This window comes from Plecotus auritus, assembly GCF_963455305.1.
Source record: "Plecotus auritus genome assembly, chromosome: 2".
Classification (NCBI taxonomy): Eukaryota; Metazoa; Chordata; class Mammalia; order Chiroptera; family Vespertilionidae; genus Plecotus; species Plecotus auritus.
The window spans coordinates 71,758,303-71,782,957 of NC_137771.1; the positions used below are offsets into that span (position 1 = coordinate 71,758,303).

A 24,655-nucleotide genomic window follows, 5' to 3' on the forward strand; every position below is an offset into this window, starting at 1 on the left:
TCCACCCCGATTGGCCTAGCCAGCCAGACACAGCCTCCCGTGCACGAATTTGTGCACTGGGTCTCTAATATAGCTATAAATATGTACTTCAAAAAAATAAGAAAATTCTTAAATCAACAACCTAAGTTTATACCTCTAGAAATTAGAAAAGAACACCACCTAACCCGAAGTTAGGAGAAGGAAGGAAATAATAAGGATTACAGCAGAGATAAACAAAACAGTGAAAAAAAAAATAGAAAAATAATGAAAAAAGGGTTGGCTTTATGAAAAGGTCAACAAAATTAACAAATCTTTAGATAGATAAAGAAATAAAGATTCAAATGACTAAATCAGAAATGAAAGGAGACATTACAAACAGTATCACAGAAAGTGGATTATGGGAATGCTATGAACAACTGTACACCAAAAAAATTAAAAACCAAGAAGAAATAAATTCCTAAAAACATACAACCAATAAGAATGAATCATGAAGCAATAAGAAATATGAACAGACTTACAGTGAGTAAGGTGATTGAAGCTGTAATCAAAACCCTCCCAGAAAAGAAAAACCCAGGATTGGCAGCTCCAATGGAGAGTTCAAAAGAAATAACAACCATTCTCTTGAAACCCTCAAAAAATTAAAGCAGAGGAAATATATACAACCTCATTCAATGAGGCCTGCAATACTCTGATACTAAAGCCAGACAAAGACACAACAAGAAAACTAGAGACCAATATTCTTGATGAATACTGATGTAAAAATTCTCAACCAAATAGTAACAAATGAACTTCAACAGCATATTAAATGGATTTCTATACCATGATCGAGTGGGATTTATTCCCACATTACAGGGATGGTTTAACATATGAAAATCAACCAATGTAATACACCACATTAATGGAATGGACAAAAAAACATGATCATCAATTGATGCAGGAAACACATTTGACAAAATTCAACACCATTTCATGATCCAAGAAACCAAGCCTCAATAAACTAAGAATAAAAGGAAATGGTCTCAACATAATAAAGCCCATTTATGAAAAGCACATAGTTAAATTCATACTCAATTGTGAAAAGACTGAAAGCTTTTCCTCTAGATGAGGAACAAAACAAGACCATCTGCTCTTGCTATTTCAATTCAACATAGTACTGGAAGTTCCAGTAAGAGCAATTAGACAAGAAAACAAAATAAAAGCATTCAAATTGAAAAGGAAAAAAATATAGTTTTCTCTATTCACAGACAACATGACCTTAATATAGAAAACTCATAAGATAACACACATAAGGAAACAATCTCATTTATAATAGCATCAAAAAGAATAACATACTTAGGAATAAACTTAACCAAGGAGATGACATATTTGTGCACTGAAAACAACAATATATTGCTGAAATTTTTTTCAAGATACAAATAAACAGAAATATATCCCATTAGTGATTGCCAGGGGCTGGGAGGAGGAAGAAAAGAGGAGTACCTGCCTAATAGGTACAGGGTCTCTGCCTTTGGAGTGATGAGATATTTTGGAACTAGTTAGAGGTGTAGTTGCACAATATTGCAAATTTAAAAGGTTACCTAATTTTATACTTAAAATTATTTTAGCGAATTTTACCTAAAAAAAATCAATTACATTTCTATATACTGACAATAAACATAAAATCAAATTAAAATCACAATGCTACTTACAATCAATTCAAATAAAATAAAACACTCAGGTATAAACTTATTTAAATATGTAAAGCATCTGTATGGTAAAATTATAAATGAAGATGAAAGAAATCAAAGACCTAAATAAATGGAGAGCTATACATATAGATTAGAAGACTCATTCTTCCCAAATCAATCTATAGGTTTATTGTAAACCCTACAAAATTCTAGAAAAGATTTTCATAGACACAGGCAAACTTATTTTAAACTTTTTTTAAGTATGAAGTATATCAATATTAAGCTTTAAAAAAATAACCATTGAGAGGCAGGTGGGGACCAATAAAGTGTCTAGATTTGTTCCAAATAACCTGAGGGTGGAGGAGAAATGAGAATAAGACTATATATTTGACTATAGCTTTTTCCTGTATGACTTCTCTTCATAGCTTAATTATTTTACAGCTCTAATAAGAGGCAGTACTAACAATCTTTAAGGAAGCTAGATTACCTGATTAAAATCATAACTCTTTCACTGGTAGGTCAATTAAAATCATTGTATCTCAGTTTACAATCTCATTATATCTCTGTTGCCTTATCTAAAAACAGAGGATTGAATTAATACTTATAAAGACCTATAACAAAGCCTGGCATATAATATGAACTATTATAATTGTTAACTAAAATAAATCTGGGCTTATCATGTTTTGGGTTTTTAATCAAACAGGCAAAAAAAAAAAATCTAACTGCTTCTCAAGTGTAGAAAAAGTAAACACAATAAACTTTTGTTTAAAAAAAAATCTAAGGTTACAACAGTTAGTTTTCAATCAGTCAAAATAATGTAAGAGCCTGCCAACTGCAGAGGGTGCTGTAAGAGACGTAAATATTTAATATCTTCCTATCTTATCATACTTTTAAGTCATTCAATCAATAGGTGGTTCAGTTTACAATCAGGGTAGAGAGAAAATGACTTCCTAGGGACTATGTCACCTCAAGACAAGGCAGGATTTGAGCAGAACTTTTTTGGAAAGTTGCGTTTCCAGTGAATAGATGAACTGAGGATAAAATTGGTGAGAAAGATGTAAAGTACAGATAGAAGTGTCAGAATTAAAAAAATAATGATAATCAATTGGGCTGCAACAAATGCTTATTGAAAAAACAGTAGGAGGTGAAACTGATAAAAATGATTTAAACACACAAGGGTCTTTTTCGCTGCTAGAGTTCAGGAATCTGAAGAAGGGACTGCAACGTAAATAGAGACTAGACATGAAATATAAATTTGGGAGGCATGAGGGAGCCAGGGGAGGCTCCACTTTCTAGTGAAGTGGGCTCCTCGAATGTCCGCACCCACGGCTTTTTATTCACACATTTTTCCCTTTAGCAAAGCAGATACACATATCAAAGGTAAGGTTTGGTAAGCAGTCAGGTTAGGGCAGTTGTCGGCAAACCGCGGCTCACGAGCCACATGCGGCTCACGAGCCGTGGTTTGCTGCTCTGTTGACTAATGAGTTTGCCAACCACTGGACTAGACTAAATGTTACCATGTAGTTGGAAGCTGTGAGGATTAGGCAATTGTGGCATATTGTGTGCAAAGAGGTAAAGGGTAGTATATGACAGTGGTCGGCAAACTCATTCGTCAACAGAGCGGCAAACCTCGGCTTGCAAGCCGCATGTAGCTCGCGAGCCGCGGTTTGCCGACCACTGGGTTAGGGGAATTGCCTTCAGCTGTTCCAGCAGCAGGTAAAAACATGCAGATTTTCAGCCCTGCTGAAAAAGTCAATTCAACCTTTTCAGGACTTCTCGCATTTATTATGACCTGCTGGACTTAGCCTCCAGCAGAAACATAACTTTGAAAGCTTTTTTTTTTTTTTTAAATATATTTTCTTGATTTCTTACAGAGAGGAAGGGAGAGGGATAGAGAGTCAGAAACATCGATGAGAGAGAAACATCGATCAGCTGCCTCCTGCACACTCCCTACTGGGGATGTGCCCGCAACCAAGGTACATGCCCTTGACTGGAATCAAACCTGGGACCCTTGAGTCCGCAGGCCGACGCTCTATCCACTGAGCCAAACCGGTCAGGGCACTTTGAAAGCTTTTGATTAGAAGATCTAAGAATGAAAATTTATCCATTAAAGCATTGTTAATGTTTTTTGAGCAAGTAAATAGCCTATCTATACTAATAAAAGGGTAATATGCAAATTGGTCATGACACCCTCACAGTAACAACTGAACAGCAGGCTGCATGGGGCAACAAGGCCAGCAGGGGGGTTAGCGAGGGACGACCAAATGACTCACCAGCAGGCTGCGTGGGCAAGCAGGCCAGCAGAGGGGGGCAGTGAGGGGTGACCAGGCCGGCAGTGAGGGGGCAGTGAGGGGCAACCATGCCAGCAGGGGAGGAAGTTGGGGTGACCAGGCCAGCAGAGGGGGGCTATTGGGGGCAACCAGGCCAGCAGGGAGGGCAGTTGGAGGCAACCAAGCTGGCAGGGGGGAGGTGCTGTTGGGGGCAACCAGGCCAGTGGGGGGGGGGCAGTTAGGGGCAATCAGGCTGGCAGGCAGAGTTAGTTAGGGGTGATCAGGCTGGATCAGGCTGGAAGGGGGGCAGTTAGGGGCGATCAGGCAGGCAGGCAGGCGAGCAGTTAGGAGCCAGCAGTCCTGCATTGTGAGAGGGATGTTCCAGATTAGAGAGGGTGCAGGCTGGGCTGAGGGCACCCCCTCCCCCCATGCACGAATTTCGTGCACTGGGCCTCTAGTATAATCATATAATTGTGTACTTTCAAAAGTTGAATGAAATATCCTTACACAAATAGAATGAAGTGAGCAAAATCATTATCATTCACAGATATGCAATGGAATAAATATAGAAAATGTAAATATACATTATGTTGACAAAATAAAAGCAAAAAGACCTAGTAACTGACCAAATATTTATGACAGAAAATAAGCAATGTGACTACTCAGAGGGATTTTGATCTTGATAATAATAGCACTAGCAAGACAGGTTTTGAGAGTAAAGGCAATTATTAGTCAATCCAGTTTAGACATGGTGATGCCAGAACACACAAAAATATCCAAACTGATTGTTTTTATTCGATGTTTCAATAGTTCCATTTAAAATGTTTCTGATTAGAAAGTGAAATGTCTATTGGGAAGGAAATATATAGGAGGAAGGCAGTACATATATAAATGATTATATGATAATTTAAAGGGGGAAATATTAATAGAATTAAAATTACAATCTTTTAAGTTGGAAGGGCTAACTTGTCTGCCACTATTATTTGACTAAAAGTAAAATTGATTAGATATTAAATATTATATGTAAATACTGTTTATTCAACAAATGTTTGAGTACCTCTGAACTGCTCTAGATGGTGAATATATACAATGGTAAACAAGAAAGGCAATGTCCTACTCTCACATATACATTTTATCCATTTGACTTGCTGAATCATGATTAACCTAAAGACTTCAGGACTTTAATCAAAACTTTGTTATTCAGGCTGGAAAATGTCTGCATTATCAAATAGTAACAGAATTCATATTTAGCTACTATATATCAGACAGTATTAATGAAAATCCAAAAAATCATATTCAGTACACCCTAAGTTATTCTAGTATCTTTGGTAAGAGTGTTGCCATCAGTAGTATGATAAATTATTCATTAACTAGAGGCTCGATGCACGAAATTCATGCACAGGCCTTGGCCCCTAGCCCTGCCCGCCACCACGAGGCTCCCTGCCACCTCTGCCGCAGCAGCCCCCGCCTGCTCCGGCTTTGTCCAGAAGGAAGGACATCTGGAAGGAGGTCCGGTCTAATTAGAATATGACCCTTTTATTATTATAGATGGTATTAGATCTTGTTTAATTAAGAATAAGCAGAATAGCACTGGCCAAGTGGCTCAGGGGGCATCGTGCTATACACCAGAAAGGTTATGGGTTTGATTCTCAGTCAGGGCACATACAGGAGGCAACCAATTGATATTTCTCTCTCACAATGATGTTTCTCTCTTTATTTTCCTCCCATCCTCTCTCTCTAAAAATCAATAAAAATATATCTTTGCATGAGGATTAAAAAAAAAAGAAGAAGAATACGTAGAGGACAGAATCTCTAATAAAAACATACCAGCTAGCCCGGCTGGCATGGCTCAGTGTATTGAGCATCCTCCCATGCACCAAGAAGTCATAGGCACATGCCTGAGTTGTGGGCTTGATCCCCAGTAGGGGGTGTGCAGGAGGCAGCCCATCGATGTTTCTCTCTCTCTCTCCCTCTCCCTTACTCTCTTTCTCAAGTCAATAAAAACATATTTTTTAAAATACCAGCTATAAATCTACATGGAGCAAGTCATTGTTCAATAATCTTTAGGTCTGAATATTTAATATATAAAAGATGTTTTGTAGTATCTTGCAGAGATATCAGGACAAAAAAAATAAATCTGCATGATATCCTGAAGACTGAATGCTGATACTCTCAGATCTCTTTAACAAGTTAAGCGCCCAGCCTGTTTTGTCTTCCAGAGGGAAAGTAGATTGTCAGTCAACAGTGACTGACCTGGGGCTTAATGTGTTAAGTTATAGGTCTCTTGTATCTAACTTCCACCTGAAATTTTTACTTATGTAGAAAATTTCTGAGCTACTTCAAACTCAGTATATCTGAATATAGCACTACTGCCCAGGACAGAAACATGGATAGCATCCCTAACTCCTTTATTCTCCTACCCCCAATCCTATACAATAAAAGTCTAATATGCAAATCAACCAAAGAGCAGTACGACCGGTCACTATGACGCGCACTGACCAGGGGGCAGATGCTCAACATAGGAGCTGCCCCCTGGTGGTCAGCGTGCTACCACAGGGGGAGCGCCGCTCCACCAGAAGCCCTGAGCCGGGCTCACAGCTGGCGAGCGTAGCAGTGGTGGCAGGAACCTCTTCCGCCTCTGTGGCAGCGCTAAGGATGTCCGACTGCCAGCTTAGGCCCGTGGGGAGCGGGCCTAAGTCATCAGTTAGACATCCCTCGAGGGCTCCCGGAGTGCGAGAGGACACAGACCGGGCTGAGGGACCCCCCCCCCATGTGCCCAAATTTCATACACTGGGCCTCTAGTTCCATTATTATTAATCACCAAAGCTATCTATCCTATTGTCTGAATCTCTCTCATACTCACCCAATTACATCTTTTTATCCTTACTATCACCATTGTAAAGCCAGGCCAGCCTCATTCCCATACTAACTGGTCATGCTAAATCCAATTTAATTTTTCCTTCAATGCATTCTACATTCTAATTAGGGACCTTTTCTAAAACACAGATGTGATGACATCACTTCCTTTCATTTAAATAATCTCCTTCAATGGTGTTTCATTACTATGCTAACCCAAAGTCCTTAAAGTGGTTTATAAAACCCTCAATAAAATAGCTAGAGCCTTACTTTCTGTCATACCTTTTAACATTAGCCATTACCTGCATCCTTACTCCATGCAGAACTAACTCTACACTCAAAACATACCATATTTCTTTTAGTTCCACCAATCATCCCTTTCTCTTACCTCTCAACCTTTCCACATACTATTTCTTCTGCTAACAACAGTTCTTCTCTTTTTATCTAGGTAAATCATCAATAGTTCCTTTAAGCTTTAGTTTAAATGGCACTCTGGAAGGCTCTATCACATTTCCATTCAGTCATTCAGTAACTCTTTATTAAAATATGAATAATGTACTGTCCTTAGTCCTCAAATATTAATAAATAAAACAGACATGGTCTGGCCATTCAAGAACACAGACTATCAAAACACTAATCACATTTTATTGTAATTACATATTTAATCATTTTTTCTCCTCAGACTAGTAACTAGTATTAAGTATGAGCTAAAACCAAGTTAACTAAAATAACCAATTCATAAAATACATGAATTATTGAGACATTAAACAAGTATTTACTGAGCACTGATCATGTGATAGGTAGGCCCACAGTCCTCAGCTTGGCCAGAAAAACCTAAAAGGTTTCAAATATCTGCTCTAATGGTCATCTAAAAAGAACAGTAAATAAGAGGTCAGAGGACTTAGGTTCTAATTATCTACCTGACCTCAAGCCAGTCTTTTATTATTTGCTAGTGGCCCGGTGCACAAAATTCGTGCACGGGGAGGGGGGAGGTTCCCTCAGCGCAGCCTGCACCTTCTCCAATCAGACATCCCTCTCGGAATCTGGGACCGCTGGCTCCTAACCTGCCTGCCTGCCTGATCGCCCACAACTGCCTCTGCCTGCCTGCCTGATTGCCCCTAACCCCTCTGCCTGCCAGCCTGATCGCTCCTAACCCCTCTGCCTGCCAGCCTGATCACCCCTAACCTCTCTGCCTGCCACCCTGATCGCCCCTAACCTCTCTGCCTGCCTGGCTGATCACCCCTAACTGCCTCTGCCTACCTGCCTGATCACCCCTAATTGCCCTCCCCTGACGGCCTGATCTTGCCCCCAATGGCCCTCGTGCTGGCCTGATCGCCCCTAACTGCCCTCCCCTGCCGACCTGATCTCAATCCCAACTGCCCTCTCCTGCCGGTCTATCTCATCCCCAATGGCCCTCCCTTGCTGACCTGATCTCGCCCCACAGTGCCCTCCCCTGTTGGCCTGATTGTCCCTAATGGCCTCTACCTCGGCCCCCACCACCATGGCTTTGTCCAGAAGGAAGTCAGACGTCCGGAAGATGGCTGGTTGATCCAGTATAATTAGCATATTACCCTTTTAGTAGTATAGATTATATAGGATAGGATTTATTAAATGAGGGGGGAAAGCCTTTTTCATCAGGAGGAGATGCTCTTGGCAGACAAAATACATAATCCCTACATCTGGACCGATGGCCTGCCATATGCACTATACTGCCAAACCCATCATTAAAAAATTGAACCGCTTTCTTACACCTTACACCAAACAGCTATTGTCCTTAAAACCCCTCCTCAGCCCCTACCTTAGGTTCTGCCTTCGCAGTTCACCCAGATTAGGTTCTGACTGGTCGGTTTCTATTCCAGTCAGCATCAAAAGCTGTGCCTCCTAGGCAGCCATTGGCTCCTTGCACTTCACCTAGATTTGGTTCTGATTTGTTGGTTTCTATGCCAGTCAGGGTCAAAAGCTCTGCCTCCTAGGCAGCCATTGGCTTCTCACACTTCACCCATATTTGGATCTGACTGCCAGTCAGCGTCTCCAGGCCTATCAACAGGCCTGATCAGAGAGGTGGGGCTGATCAGCAAATCCAGCAGAGGCCCCAGAGAAAGAGAGGCATAGCTGCTGGCCAGGCCCGGAGGGAAAGAAGAGAGGCAAGTGCTGATCAACAGCTGCCATGGAGGCTACGGATCAGACCCTGCTTCTCTCTCCCTGGGCCTGATCCACAGCCCCCTCAGCAGTCAGTGCTGGGTCAGGGCGCCTGTAGCTGTGGCAGTCAGTGCTGGGTCGCCAGGGCAACCCAGCACTGATTTCCGGTTGGTCGAGTCTTCAGTTGTTTTGGATGTTATGGATGAACCTCACACCCTTAAGTATAATACTGTCAGATGTAAATTAATGATAAGCATGGATCCTTTCACAGTATAATTTATTTCTTGGTGGGTCCAAAATTAGACTAGTTTTAAAAGTTTGAAAAACCGGAACAAAGGAACAGTTCAAACAATGAATTCTAAGCTATAGTAGAGTGTAAACTTTAGTACAATTAAAAAAAAGTCAGTAACTTTGACAGCATGGACATCCAGATGAGTGAAACTGTCATACAAAATAATTTCTGGAAAATAAATTTAATTCACACTCCCTCTGTCTACATTTCCCCTAGGTCATCCTACAACCAAAATTCTATTCTTTCCTTCAGGGCCCAACTGAAACATCACCTTCCTTCTATGAAGCCTTTCCTGATCTCGTCTTTCAAAATTCCCTCCTTAGTCCTACTATACTTCTCTTTACACCTGACAGCATTCTGTTCATAACTTATAACTTACAACATAATTCGTTATATGGCACTAAGAATTTAAATTAGCTATGAATACTTAACATGCAGCATAGTGCCTAGACATCCGATTTCAATAAATGCCTTGTTTTAGTTAGCACCTTTATTTACAGTTTAGGCCCAGGGGTCCTCAAACTTTTTAAACAGGGGGCCAGTTCACTGTCCCTCAGACCGTTGGAGGGCCGGACTATAGTTTAAAAAAAAAACTATGAACAAATTCCTATGCGCACTGCGGGCCAGGGACGAGTCGGCTGCTAAGCAGGACAGGCAGCGGCACCCGGCGGGCCGGATAAATGTCCTTGGCGGGCCGCATGTGGCCCGCGGGCCGTAGTTTGAGGACCCCTGGGACCTACCATTATAAGTTCTACCTAAAGCAACAGCAAAATTTTTTCATTTGACAGGACAGTTTTATAGTTTCCTGGTCACATATTAGAATGACATTTGCTACTTAATTAGTCTTTAATAGTGAAGTTTAAAACCACTTCAGATTTGGGTTGAAATTTTTATAATAAATACAGGCATAGATGAAACTTTCTTTGGAAAAATAGATTGACCATTTGGCTTAAAAACATACTAATGCAGCCTACTTAACCCTTTCAATAAATAAAACAACACAGTAAAACCAAGGATGAGTTTTAAGAGATGAAACCAAGATAAATATAAACATACCCAGGAATAAAGGCATCACACTGGGAAATACTGTACAAAAAATAAGCCCCAAAGAGGCAGTATCTTAATCCTTAAAAATAACTCAGAGAAAACTATTATATGTTAAGGATTTTTCTCAGCTCTTTTTTCAATTCTTAAATTTAATAATTTCTAGAATTAAAGAATTTGAAAAAAGGAGTTTATAGACTTTAAAGCTGATCTCAGACAAATAATTATAGCTTATCATACATGTTAAAGACAACAAAAGCATAACCACAAAGAAGGAAAGTTTTCTTAATGCTCAGGTTGCAAGAAACAACCTAATACTCTGAGAGTTTGAGTGGCATGCTGTTAGTCCATATTTAATAAACCTAATACTTAGTAATGGCTTTTATTTTCTTTCTATTTACTTACATGTTATACTAACATTTGGTTGTGGCAATTATAAAGAAATTCATCATTAGGAAATATTTATCCTAAATAAATATGAAGGGAACAAAGAAGGCTATCTGCTCACATATCAGAATATGCAGCTTTTATTAAAATCTAGTTATTCAATATTAAAAACTAAATGCAGTACTTAAACCATGAAAGTATGTTAATTATGGATTTAATAATGAAATGAAGGTGACATGTCAAACCTTTGAAAAATATCACAATTAAAGAAATGCACAAATAAATATACTTTTCACTGATTAGACTGGCGAGAATTAAACCACAAATTAACATTTAGCACAGTGTGGGGAAACAGATATTCTCAAAAACTGTTAATAAGAATGTTATGGTACAATCTCATTGCAATTTTGCAATATATATCATAAATTAAAGGACATATACAGGGACCCAGCAACCCATTACTACAAATTACCATAAAGACATTCTCACACAATCCCAATGATATAGTCAAGAATATTTATTACAGTATTGCTTACACAAGCAAAAAAACCCTGAGATTTACCCAAGTATCTAAACAGTTATATTATATGTAATGTATATATGAAAAAATGTCCAAGATATATTGCTAAATGGAAAGAGAAAGATGCACAATACATACAATCTATTTTTGATAACTTATGGGAAGCACAGTGCTGGGAGAAAAGAGTTTTACTTCTTATTTTTAAACATTTCTATACTATTTGCTCACAAATATAAGGATATATGACTTTTATTTTAAAATACAATTTTGAAAATACTGAATGTTGCTTGGCAATATATTTGAAAACAGTCAAATGTACACTGTACAATGTCATCAAGAGTGAAGAACAAATAATCTTATTAATTAAAAGGTGTGTTTTTTCACATTACAACAAAGGGAAGCACATCTACACTGCTACTAAAGTGAAACACAGAGAGGTTAATTTGGAAATTAAGAAAATTAACCTAAAAAAGACACACTTTCGTGAAGAACTTCAAATCCTTGGAGTTAGGAATTCTGCAAAATGGAAGAGCTTAGCAGCAGTTGACTAAAATATTCAAGCACAAAATGAAGAGGAAGAGTCTGAAATTCAAATATACCTATCAGCCTCTGGGGGAGGGGAACGGACTAGTCTGAAATCTTATAAAGACACTAAGTCAAGCAATCACAAGATTAAATTTCTCTGAATACTCAAAATTTATCAACAAAAAAACTAAACACACTTAACATCCAGGATGAAATAAAAGAAATAACTGGGGTCCTACATTCAATAAGAATCTGTGTTTAAGAAAACTCTTGTAGAGAGAAAGAACAGCAGCATGAGATGGGGTCAACATCCAAGTCTGTGTTCAACCTTTATGGCAGAAGCTGCAAAGAGGAAAAGCAACAAATTGATCCCAGTGGGAAAGAACCTCTCCTCGCTTTGGACTTGCTAGAAGGCAATCAAGCTTCAGGCATTAAAAACTCCCCAGCTGACTACAATAGCCAACCCAACTAGCCAAATTTCAAATATGGAAGAAAACTAGTGCGAAATGCTTTAAAGTTTTATAAAGTTTCATTTCTTAAGAAAATATAGGAAGAGATAAATGGTGATGGAAGAAGACTTGACTTGGGGTGGTGAACACAGAATACAATATACAGAGAAGGTATTATAGAACTGTAAGCCTAAAACCTATGAAATTTTATTAACCAATGTCATACCAATAAGTTCGATAAAAAAGTAAAAAAATATATTTTTGTATATTACAGATATATAATGATTAAACAAACGTTTAAAAAATACTTTTCAGCAAGCAGGAAGTTTCATAAGCTATAGGAAATGAAAATGTTATCACAATTCCAGACTATAATTCAATTTCTTTCTCCACTCCAACTGTTTTTACCCTGAGGAAAATGAGGGAAAGTTTTCTTTACTTCTTACAGAAATGACCAATCTTCCTAATCTTCTACTTCTATTAGTCTAACACGTCTTTTTAAAATTTTAGAGAAATGATTATTACAAACTAGTACAAAAGAAATAAATAGTATAAATACTATTAGTAACAAACACTCCAATTTCCATGACATGGATTAATGCCTTCATTTGGAAAGAGTAATCAAAATCAATAATGATTAGCTATTTTATTCCAACTAGACTGAAAGAAGACAGGGGGACATTTTATTTGTCTTTCTAAAATGTCTATAACGCTCCTTCTATATTGCTCTCATAGGCTCCTTCATATAGCTCAACAGCAACTGAAGTGCTAAAGCCCCGATCTTATTCCAGCAAATATTCTGAATCTCTATTTGTCTGAGAGATATCTTTTCATTGTTCTATGTTTAACAAACATTCACTAAGCACTGTGCTAAGATAAATAAGACATGGAAGGTATCTACCTTCAAAGAGCTCACAGTCTAGTAAAGAAAACTGACTATTGTGCTTTGGCCAGGTCTGGCTCAAAAACAAAATGATGCTTGAGAGGAGGGAGGGACATTGACAATTGGGGAGGCAAGTGGTTGGAGAAGACTGACAACATATACTTAGGACTAAAACTAAGAATATAAAACATCATATTTTGTTTACTCAGATACTGCTAGCATGCATTATAAGGAACATTTGTTCTGAAACAGCTAGTGATAACACTATATACCATATTATAGAGCTTACATTTGATTGTGCAGGTGATGAGGAAAATGAAGGGAAAACTAGAGGAAGGAAAGCAGTGTAGAATGTTGGAACTCAGAGAACCCAATAAAAAAAATTATAGACAGTGCATAAAAAATGTGTAGTATTTTTATAAAGAATACTATCAACATTAAAAAATAATGTATTGACACAACAACATGGAGGGATTTCAAAAGCATTATGTCGAATGAAAAATAGAAACAAGAGAATACAGAATATATAATTTTATATACACAAAGTTCAAGCAAAACTAAGCTGTGCTGACAGAATTCAGAATGATGCTTACCTCAGGGAGAAAGGCTATTGGATTTGGAAGGGAAGAGCAAGAGGAACTTTCTGGGACAATAAAAATATTCTGCATTTTCATCTGGATGGTGGTTATATATATAAACACATATGTAAAAACTTATTCAGCTCTGTACTTTAAAGTTTCCATATTTTACCATACATACATTAGAACTTAATATAAAAAGAAAAGTGCACATATAATTGGGGTGGGAAAAGGTCAGAGTGAACTAAACCAGTATCATCCCTTAAGTAATACCTAACTTACAAGAAATCAGAATAAAGGTTCTAATAAAGCCTGTATATTCAACTAGCAAACAAAATCCCTGTAAGACCTTAAGTACAGAAGCTTCTCTCCTTCGGGAAGATATGCAGGCAAATGTTCCTTATAATGCATGCTAGCAAAATAAAATGCATTTCCTAAATAAAAAGAAATAGCTCCCTATTGACCAAAAAATAAATATTTTCTACACTGCAGTTACCTATCTCATAGCAGTTAATATAAAGATTAATAAGGCACAAGGATCACTAAATACAATATACAGACAATAAATACTCTTCAAACTACCATTACTATTATCCTATACTAGACGCCCAATGCACGAAGATTCATGCAGAATGGGCCTTCCTTACCCTGGCTGCCAGCAGAGCCTTTGCTCCAGCCTGGAGCCGCCTTTCTGCCTTCGCTCCATCCGGAGCCACTTTTCCACCTTCCCACACTGCCCAGAGCCAGGAGGGGCTGGGGCAGTGTGAAACACCATGGCGACGACACAAGCGTCCCGCCCCCGGCCAATGGGTGCCTGTGTATGCAAATTAACCCACCATTTTTTGTTGAGTTAATTTGCATACTCACTCCTGATTGGCTGGTGTGTGTCGTGAAGGTACGGTCAATTTGCATCTTTCCCTTTCATTAGTGTAGATAATAAAAACCTAATATGTAAATTGACCGAAGGCAGAATAACTGTCGCTATGACGCGCACTGACCACTAGGGGGCAGACACTCAATGCAGGAGCTGCCCCCTGATGGTCAGCGCACCAGAAGCTGGGCTCATGGTTGGCAGGCGCAGCAGCGGTGGTGGGAGCCTCTCCCGCCTCTGCGGCAGCGCTAAGGATGTCCGACTGCGAGGTTAGGCCTGCTCCCTCTGGACATCCCCCAAGGGCTCCCAGACTGCAAGAGGGTGCAGGCTGGGCTGAGGGGACCCCTCCCCCGAGTGCATGCATTTCGTGCACCAGGCCTCTAGTTATTATATAATAGCAATAAAAGGGAAACTACTTAAATTATGTCTAAACCACTTATTGAGAATACAATATTTAACTGCACATTACTGAATTATAGCACTTCTCATACCAGGCTTTTTTTTTTTTTTTTTAACTTCGAAATCAGCAAGTTTCTGACAGCTGAATCATCTGTCAGATTAGAAAAAGATCAAGTTAATGTAGTTTTATCAAAGTATTCTTAATTTATATCTTGAAACCATATACACTTAACAAATATTTTAACATTTCAACAGTTTATATTATTAAAAAGTGTTCTTTCAGATACCAGACCAAAAGTATATGGCCAAAATTTAATTTTTTGAAAGTCAATAGTCTTAAAAAAAAATAAAAGCAAATCAGAATGCTAAATTTAAAAAACAGAGATTCCCACAAGAAAAATATTAAACCATTCATTTATAATTCTGAATATTATATTAAAAAGTCACAATTTGGATAATTTAGCCAATTTGTGGAAGTACTTTATTAACGGAAATAAGAAAGTAAAGTTCACAAAAGCAAAGACTACTCAAGTACTATAATTCACAAGAAGAGAACAGTGAAGCAACCTAATAAACCTTTTATTGAATCTGATTTTCTAACTTGTTTTATAGTCAGTGGAAACTGCACACCTAAGTTATAAAACTCAACATAAAAGAGGAAATTATTCAGTCTCACAATTTGATAGTTGTATTTTTCTCCCACCAAATCAATTGGATCAAGTGCATCAAAAAGTCAATTCTTTATATTTCAGAATTTCATTAAAAAACTCATTGATTCTGGACTAGAAGGCACTTAAAATTTTTTTTTGGTATTATTCCTAGTTTGGTATGTACTATTTTAAAAAAGTAGTCTTCTACTTACCTAGATTTTGTCTTATTAACATCTTGCTGCAGGAACAATCTCATTCAAAATTAAATCAAACCTGAAAGAATATAGGTAAAACCATCATTTAGTTTTCTGTTCCAGATATGAATAATTACATCTATGACACACAATGCTTTTAAATTAAAAACTGCAAATCAAAATTTTTCTTGGTAAGATATCTATCTGAAAAACTGTTCAACTAAAACATGAGTATCTTAACCTTCATGAAACTTGCTAAGTCCCATTATTTTTTTAAAAAAATAATATATTTAAATGAGAAATAGTTTCTAGTTCTTTTCAAAACGTTTAACAAACGTTTTGTTATTTGTTGTAATAACTTTAATAGTATGTTAATAGCTATAATTAAAATCAGAATTTGTTCATAAAACATACTAGATCAGTGTTTACCTAATGCTATTATGTACACATCAAAAAAATGCCAAATAGTTGAAGAAAAAAATACAGAATAAAATACATAAAAGTATATACTAATAGTAGCTATAATAATGGCTAACACTGATTCAGTATTTTAATAAATACCAGGAATCATTACAGAGAATAGCATATACTGATACTCTCCTACTTCCTCAATTTAATCTAGTATAATGTAACCTTCACCCAACACTCCACTGAAAATTTACTTGTAAAAAATCTACTTATCTCTAATTTTATCACATTCTATAAATTCTGAAGACTCAGTATATCCTACCCTGAACTCTAAACATGTCTTTACCCTGCCTGAAACAGACTTGTAACTCTTCTGAATTCTTACTCTCAAAAGACAGCACCAGCATAACTATTGCCATTCATACCTAGATTATTATAACTGTTCTATTTCCAGACTATCTTCTCAAATTCATCCTTTCCAGAACTATAAAAGTAATCCTTTTGCAGATGTCATATCTATGCTTCAAGTCCTTCAACAGTACCATCAATGACCTCATCTCTATCCCTAATTTTCACTCTCACTTTTACCACATGCTTTTACTACACCAAATTCTTCAACTCTCAGAACAGCCCTCATGCTCTCAGCTTTCATACCTTTTCACATGGTGAACTATACCTACTATCTCTCTTTAACTTCGCTAATACCTTTTTACTAGTTTTTCAAATAATTAGCCCAGTGACCCTGACAGATCCTTCTTTAATTTCTTCAGCTATGTATAGCTGTGTTTCTCAACTGCTATAGCAACTAGTAACAATTCTGTATCAACCCTATTGGTTTACTTGTGTATTTTCTGAACTACAATGTGGACAAAAATTCATCTATCTCATTTTAGCATTTTCACTGGATGAGCACATTATAAAAGCATAACAATGTAGACTGACTACAGAAATTTTGTGTTGTATCCTAAATTGTACATAGGAATATAGAAGAAAAACAAAATTCAGGCTGAATTGAAGTCACATTTTCAAAGATCGGAGGGAAAAAATTCACATCACTTCTGGATCTAGTCATGTTACTTTATGAAATAACTATGTCTAACTGAAAATATGATTGGCAAAAATCAGCCAAGTAAAATCTTTTATTGGAAAGGGATGAATTCTTTCTAGAGCCTTCAGAGAGAGAATAACCCTGCTGACACCTTAATTTCTGCCCAGTGATACTGATTTCAAACTTTTGGCTTCCGGAACTATGGGAAAATAAGTTTCTATTGTTTTAAGCCATCTATGTAGTCTGTGGTAATCTGTTAGACCAGTCATCAAAAACTATCATACTGAGCATGGTAGGTTCTCTAGGAAATAAATTAGAACCATTACATGAAAGTTGTTATGGACTTAATTGTGTCCCTATAAAATGCATATTGTGAAGCCCTAACACCCAATGTGACTGTATATTTGAAGACAGGGCCTTTAAGGACATAACTGAGGTTCAAATGAGATCGTAAGTGTGGCCCCTAATCCAATATGACTGATGAATATTGAGAAGAAAATCCTCAAAAAAATATCCTCAGCAAACCAAGTTCAACAGCACATTAAGAGAATTATACCATAAATAGAGGCCAGGTGCACAAAATCTGTGCACAGTGGGGGGGGGGGGGTGCTCCCCTCAGCCCCCAATCTGGGACCCTTTGGGGGATGTCCGACGGCTGGTTTAGACCCATTCCTGGGGATCAAGCTTAAACTGGCATTCGGACATTCCTCTCACAATCTGGGACCGTTGGTTCCTAACTGCTCACCCATCTGTCTGCCTGATTGCCCCTAACTGCCCCCCTTGTAAGCCTGATCACCCCTAACTGCCCCACTCTACCGGCATGGTTGCCCCTAACTACCCCCCACCCCTGCTGGCCTGATTACCCCTTACTGCCCCCCTTGCTGGCCTGGTAACCCCCATCTCCCCCCCCCTTGCCAGCCTGCTCACGCCCAAGAGCCCCCCTCTGCCAGCCTGGTTGCCCATAACTGCCCCCCCCACCAGCTTGGTCGCCCCTCACTGGCTCCCCTGCTGGCCTGGTCACCTCCAACTGCCCCGCCTCCCAGCCTGGTTGCCCCCAAATGTCCCCCCACTGGCCTGGTCTCGCCCAACTGCCCCCCCTGCCAGCCAGGTTGCCCCACACAGCCTGCTGGGCAGTCTTTTGGTGATGCCTCACTAACCCCTTTGCCAGCCTGGTTGCCCCACGCAGCCTGCTGTTCAGTCATCCTTCACTAACCCCCCAGCTGGCCTGGTCGCCCCACGCAGCCTGCTGTTCAGTCGTTTGGTCGTCCTTCACTAAGCACCCTGCCGGCCTGGTTACCCCACACAGCCTGCTGTTCAGTCGTTTGGTCATCCTTCACTAACCCCCTGCCGGCCTTGTCACCCCACGCAGCCTGCTGTTCGGTCGTCAGTCCGGTTGTTTCGGTCATGACAGCCCCTGGCTTTTTATATATTAGGATGATCGAGTTGGATTTATTCCTAGAAGGCAAGATGGCTCAACAAATAAAAATCAATCAATGTAATACACCATAATAGAATGGACAAAAATCACAATAATCTCAGCTGATGCTGAAAAAGCATAACAGAGACAATCAACAAACTAGGAATACAAGTAAACTACTGCCACATAATCAAAGCCATATGTGAAAAACCCACAGATAACATCATACTCAATTGTGAAAGGCTGAAAATGTTTTCTCTAAGATCAAGAAGATCAGATGCCCACTTATACATACTACTTCTTTCCAACACAGTACTTAAAGTACTAGCCAGAGCAAATAAATCAGAAAAAGAAATAAAAGGCATCCAAATTGGAAAGGAATAAAATTATCTGTTTGCAGATAACATGATCTTTTAGATAGAAAATTCTACAGATTTTTAAAAACAACTGTTAAAACCAGTAAATAATTAGCAAAATTGTGGGATATAAAATCAGCATACGAAAATGAGTTGTTTCTATATACTAAAAATAATCAAACTGAAAAACAAAATAATGAAAACAATCTCATTTAAAAAGGATAAAAAATAATAAGATACTTGGGAACAGACTTAACCAAGGAGGCAAAAGATTTATAGATGAAAAAAATTACAAAACATTACTAAAACAAATCAAAGATACAAATAAATGGAGAGACATCCCATGTTCATGAACTGAAACAATGTAACATTGTTAAAATGTCCATACTACCCAAAGTGACCTAAAGTTCAATGCAATCCCTACCAAAATCTTCTGCACATCAAAGGAAACAATCAACAGAGGAAAAAGACAATCTACAGAAGTGGGGAATAATTTTGGCAAATCATATATTTGATAAGAGGTTAATATCCAAAATATACAGAGAACATCTAACACTCAACATTAAAAAAATATCAAAAAATGAGTAAAGGAACTGCGGCACCCACGGAACAGCTGCGAGCCCCAGAACACCGGTCCCCAATTGGCGCAAACACGCGGATTCAGAGGAGCTCTACACTCCACCACGGAAAGGTCAGATTTCGCCTGGGATAAGGAGAGAGAGAACTACATAACCAGACATCCAGAGAAGAGAGACCATGAGGAGACAAAGAAACAGCCTGCATATGAAATACCAGCAGGCATCACCAGAAAAGGAAGTAAACATTTTGGAGGCAAGCAACCTTCCAGAGAAAGAATTGAGAGAAATGGTCATAAGGTAGCTGAAAAGAATGGAAGACAAATTCGACAATATGAGCAAGAACCAAGAGAAAATGAAGAAGAACCAAGAAAAAATGAAAAATGATATTGCTGCTGTAAAGAACTCAATAAAAAGCATCAAGAATAGAATAGAAGAAGCAGAGGACCGCATCAGTGAGCTAGAAGACAAGATGGGAAAAAATACCCAAGTAGAGCAACTCCTAGAAAAAAAAATTAAAAGGCAGGAGGAGAGCCTGAGGGAACTTTGGAACAACACGAAGCAAAACAACATCCGCATAATAGGGGTTCCAGAAGGAAAGGAAGCTGAGCAAGGAATAGAAAACCTGTTTGAAGAAATAATGACAGAAAACTTCCCTGATATAGGGAAGAAAAAACCCACACAAATCCAAGAAGCTCACAGAGTCCTAAGCAAAATGAACCCCAAAATACCAACGCCAAGGCACATCATAATTAAATTGGCAAACACCAACGACAAAGTAAGAATCTTAAAAGCGGCAAGAGAGAGACAGAAAGTTACCTACAAAGGAACCCCCATCAGACTAGCAACTGATTTCTCAACAGAAACTCATCAGGCCAGAAGGGAATAGAATGAAATATACAAAGTCTTGCAAAGGAAGGGTCTGAATCCAAGAATACTGTACCCAGCAAGGCTGTCAATCAAAATTGAAGGTGAAATCAGGAGCTTCACAGACAAAAAAGGACTAAGGGAATTTATTACCACCAAACCAGCAATGCAAGAAATGCTAAAGGGTCTGCTGTAAAAACAAAAAAAAGAAATAGGAAGTGAAGAAGGAACACAGGGGTAAAGAATAAAAATGGCGACAAATAAGTACCTATCAATAATAACTTTAAATGTAAATGGATTAAATGCCCCAATCAAAAGACATAGGGTAACGGATTGGATAAGAAAACAAGACCCATATATCTGCTGTCTACAAGAAACCCACCTCAAAAAAAAAAAAAAAAAAAAGACGCACACAGACTGAGGGTGAAGGGATGGATAAAGGTTTTCCAGGCAAATGGAAATGAAAAAAAATCTGGGGTAGCAATACTTATATCTGACAAATTAGATCTCAAAGTGAAGGACATAACAAGAGATAAGAAAGGCCACTTCATAATACTAAAGTGAGCAATCCAACAAGAAAAAATAACTCTGGTAAACATATATGCACCCAATACAGGAGCACCCAAATACATAAAAAAACTCCTGGAGGATATCAAGGGAGAAATTGACAGCAATACAATCATAGTAGGAGACTTTAATACCCCATTATCACCATTGGACAAATCCTCTAAACAGAAAATCAGCAAAGAAACATCAATCCTAAATGACTCACTAGACCAGATGGAATTAATTGACATCTTCAGAACATTTCACCCCAAAGCCACAGAATATACATTCTTCTCAAGTGCACATGGGTCATTTTCAAAGATAGACCATATGTTGGGCCATAAGCAAAGTCTCTTAAAATTCAAGAAAATAGAAATCATATCAAGCATCTTCTCAGACCACAGTGGCATAAAACTGGAAATCAACTACAATAAAAACAACCCAAAGAAATCAAACACATGGAGACTAAACAGCATGCTATTAAACAATGATTGGGTTACCAGAGAGATCAAGGAAGAAATAAAAAACATCATGGCAACAAATGACAATGAAAACACTACAATCCAAAATCTATGGGACACAGCCAAAGAAGTCTTGAGAGGGAAGTTCATAGCTCTACAAGCATACTGCAAAAAACAAGAAACAATGAAAATAAATTACCTAACCCAACAACTCAAAGAGTTAGAAAGAGAGCAACAAGAAAAGCCCAGTGTAAGCAGAAGGAAGGAAATAATAAAGAACAGTGCAGAGATAAACGACCTAGAGACCAAAGAAACAATACAAAAGATCAACAAAACCAAGAGCTGGTTCTTTGAAAGGATAAACAAGATTGATGAACCTCTAGCCAGGCTCACCAAGAAGCAAAGAGAGAGGACCCAAATAAACAAAATCAGAAATGAAAGAGGTGAAATAACAACAGACCCCGCCAAAATACAAAGGATTGTTAAAAAATACTACGAACAACTCTATTCCAACAAACTGGACAACCTGGAGGAAATGGACATAGTCCTAGAAAAATATAACCTTCCAAAACTCAATCAGGAAGAATCTAAACAGCTCAATATGCCAGTAACTATGGAAGAAATTGAAGCAGTCATCAACAAGCTTCTGGCAAACAAAAGCCCAGGGCCAGACGGCTTCACAGGAGAGATTTACCAAACATTCAAGGAAGAACTAAAACCAATCCTCCTCAGACTATTCCAAAAAATTCAAGAGGAAGGAACACTTCCAAGCTCCTTCTATGAAGCCAGCATCACCCTAATACCAAAACCAGATAGACAACACAATGAAGGAGAATTACAGGCCAATATTCCTCATGAACGTAGATGCCAAAATCCTCAACAAAATTCTAGCAAATCGGATCCAGCAGTACATCAGAAAGATCATACACCATGACCAAGTAGGAATGCAAGGATGGTACAATATCCGCAAATCAATAAATGTGATACATCACATAATGCAAGGATGGTACAATATCCGCAAATCAATAAATGTGATACATCACATAAACAAATTGAGAGATAAAAATCACATAGTCATATCAATTGATGCAGAAAAAGCATTTGACAAAATCCAACACCCTTTCTTGATAAAAACTCTCAACAAGGTGGGAATAGAAGGATCATACCTCAACATAATAAAAGCTATATATGATAAACCCACAGCTAACATCATACTCATTGGGCAAAAACTAAAACCATTTCCCCTAAGAACAGGAACAAGACAGGGATGCCCACTCTCACCACTCCTGTTCAACATAGTACTGGAAGTATTAGCCATTGAAATTAGACAAGAAGAAGAAATAAAAGGCATCCCAATTGGAAAAGAAGAAGTAAAGCTGTCCTTATTTGCAGATGACATGATATTATACATAAAAAACCTGAAAGATTCCATCAAAAAACTAACAGACTTAATAAATGAATTTGGCAATGTAGCAGGATACAAAATTAACGCCAAGAAATCTATGGCATTTCTATACACCAGCAGTGAACTTACAGAAAGAGAGACTAATAAAGCAATCCCATTTACCATAGCACAAAAAAATTAAGATACTTAGGAATAAATCTAACCAAGGAGGTAAAAAACCTATACGCAGAAAACTACAGGACACTGAAAAAAGAGATAGAGGAAGATGTAAACAGATGGAAGAACATATCATGTTCATGGATTGGTAGAATCAACATCATTAAAATGTCCATACTACCCAAAGTAATCTATAGATTCAATGCACTCCCCATTAAAATACCAACGGCATATTTCACAGACCTAGAAAGAACTCTCCAAAAATTCATCTGGGATAAAAAAAGACCCCGAATAGCCACAGCAATCCTGAGAAAGAAGAATAAAGTAGGAGGGATCTCAATACCACATTTCAAGCTGTATTACAAAGCCACTGTCCTCAAAACAGCCTGGTACTGGCACAAGAACAGACATAAAGATCAGTGGAATAGAATAGAGAATCCAGATATCGACCCAAACCAATATGCGCAATTAGTATTTGACAAAGGAGGCATGAACATACAATGGAGTCAAAACAGTCTCTTCAATAAATGGTGTTGGGAAAATTGGACAGATACATGCAAAAAAATGAAACCAAATCACCAACTTACACCATACACAAAAATAAACTCAAAATGGATACAGGACTTAAATATAAGACGGGAAACCATAAAAATACTAGAGGAATCCACAGGCAGCAAAATCTCTGACATATGCCGAAAGAACTTCTTCACTGATACTGCCCCTAGGGCAACGGAAACCAAAGAGAAAATAAACAAATGGGACTACATCAAAATAAAAAGCTTTTTCACAGCAAAAGAGACCATCAGCAAAACAACAAGAAATCCCACTGTATGGGAGAACGTATTTGCAAATGTTATCACTGATAAAGGTTTAATCTCCAACATCTACAGGCAGCTTATACAACTTAATAAAAGGAAGATAAATGATCCAATAAAAAAAATGGGCAACGGACCTAAATAGAATCTTTTCGAAAGAAGACAGAAGGAAGGCCAAGAGACACATGAAAACATGCTCAAAGTCACTAATTATCCAAGAGATGCAAATCAAAACGGCAATGCGATACCATCTCACACCTGTCAGAATGGCTGTCATCAACAAATCAACAAACAACAAGTGTTGGCGAGGATGCGGAGAAAAAGGAACCCTTGTGCACTGCTCGTGGGAATGCAGACTGGTGCAGCCACTGTGGAGAACAGTATGGAGTTTCCTCAAAAAACTGAAAAATGGAAATCCCATTTGACCCAGTAATCCCACTCCTAGGAATATATCCTAAGAAACTAGAAACAGCAATCAGAAAGGATATATGCACCCCTATGTTCATAGCAGCACAATTTGTAATAGCTAAGATTTGGAAACAGCCTAGCTGCCCGTCAGCAGATGACTGGATCAGAAAACTATGGTACATCTACACAATGGAATACTATGCTGCCATAAAAGAGAAGGAATTATTACCATTTGTAGGCACCTGGATGGAATTAGAGAACATTATGCTGAGTGAAATAAGCCAGTCAATGAAAGAAAAATACCACATGATCTCACTCATTTGTGGATAATAAAAAACATTATAAACTGATGAACAAAAAGATAGATACAGAGGCAGTAAAGCATCAAACAGACTGTCAAATTACAGCGGGAAGGTTAGGGAGAGGTGGGGGAAATAAGAGATCAACTGAAGGACTTGTATGCATGCATATAAGAGTAACCAACGGATGC

General features: G+C 38.2%; 1 protein-coding gene across 1 annotated transcript in view; it reads right to left on the bottom strand.

Moving 5' to 3' along the window:
• ZNF644 (zinc finger protein 644) overlaps positions 1-24,655 on the bottom strand; it is a 143,889-nt gene that overhangs the window by 81,638 nt on the left and 37,596 nt on the right. Inside the window, 1 exon segment of the mRNA XM_080654335.1 lies at positions 15,722-15,782. Within this exon segment, the coding sequence (XP_080510461.1) occupies positions 15,722-15,765 (44 nt within the window). The 5' untranslated portion in view covers positions 15,766-15,782.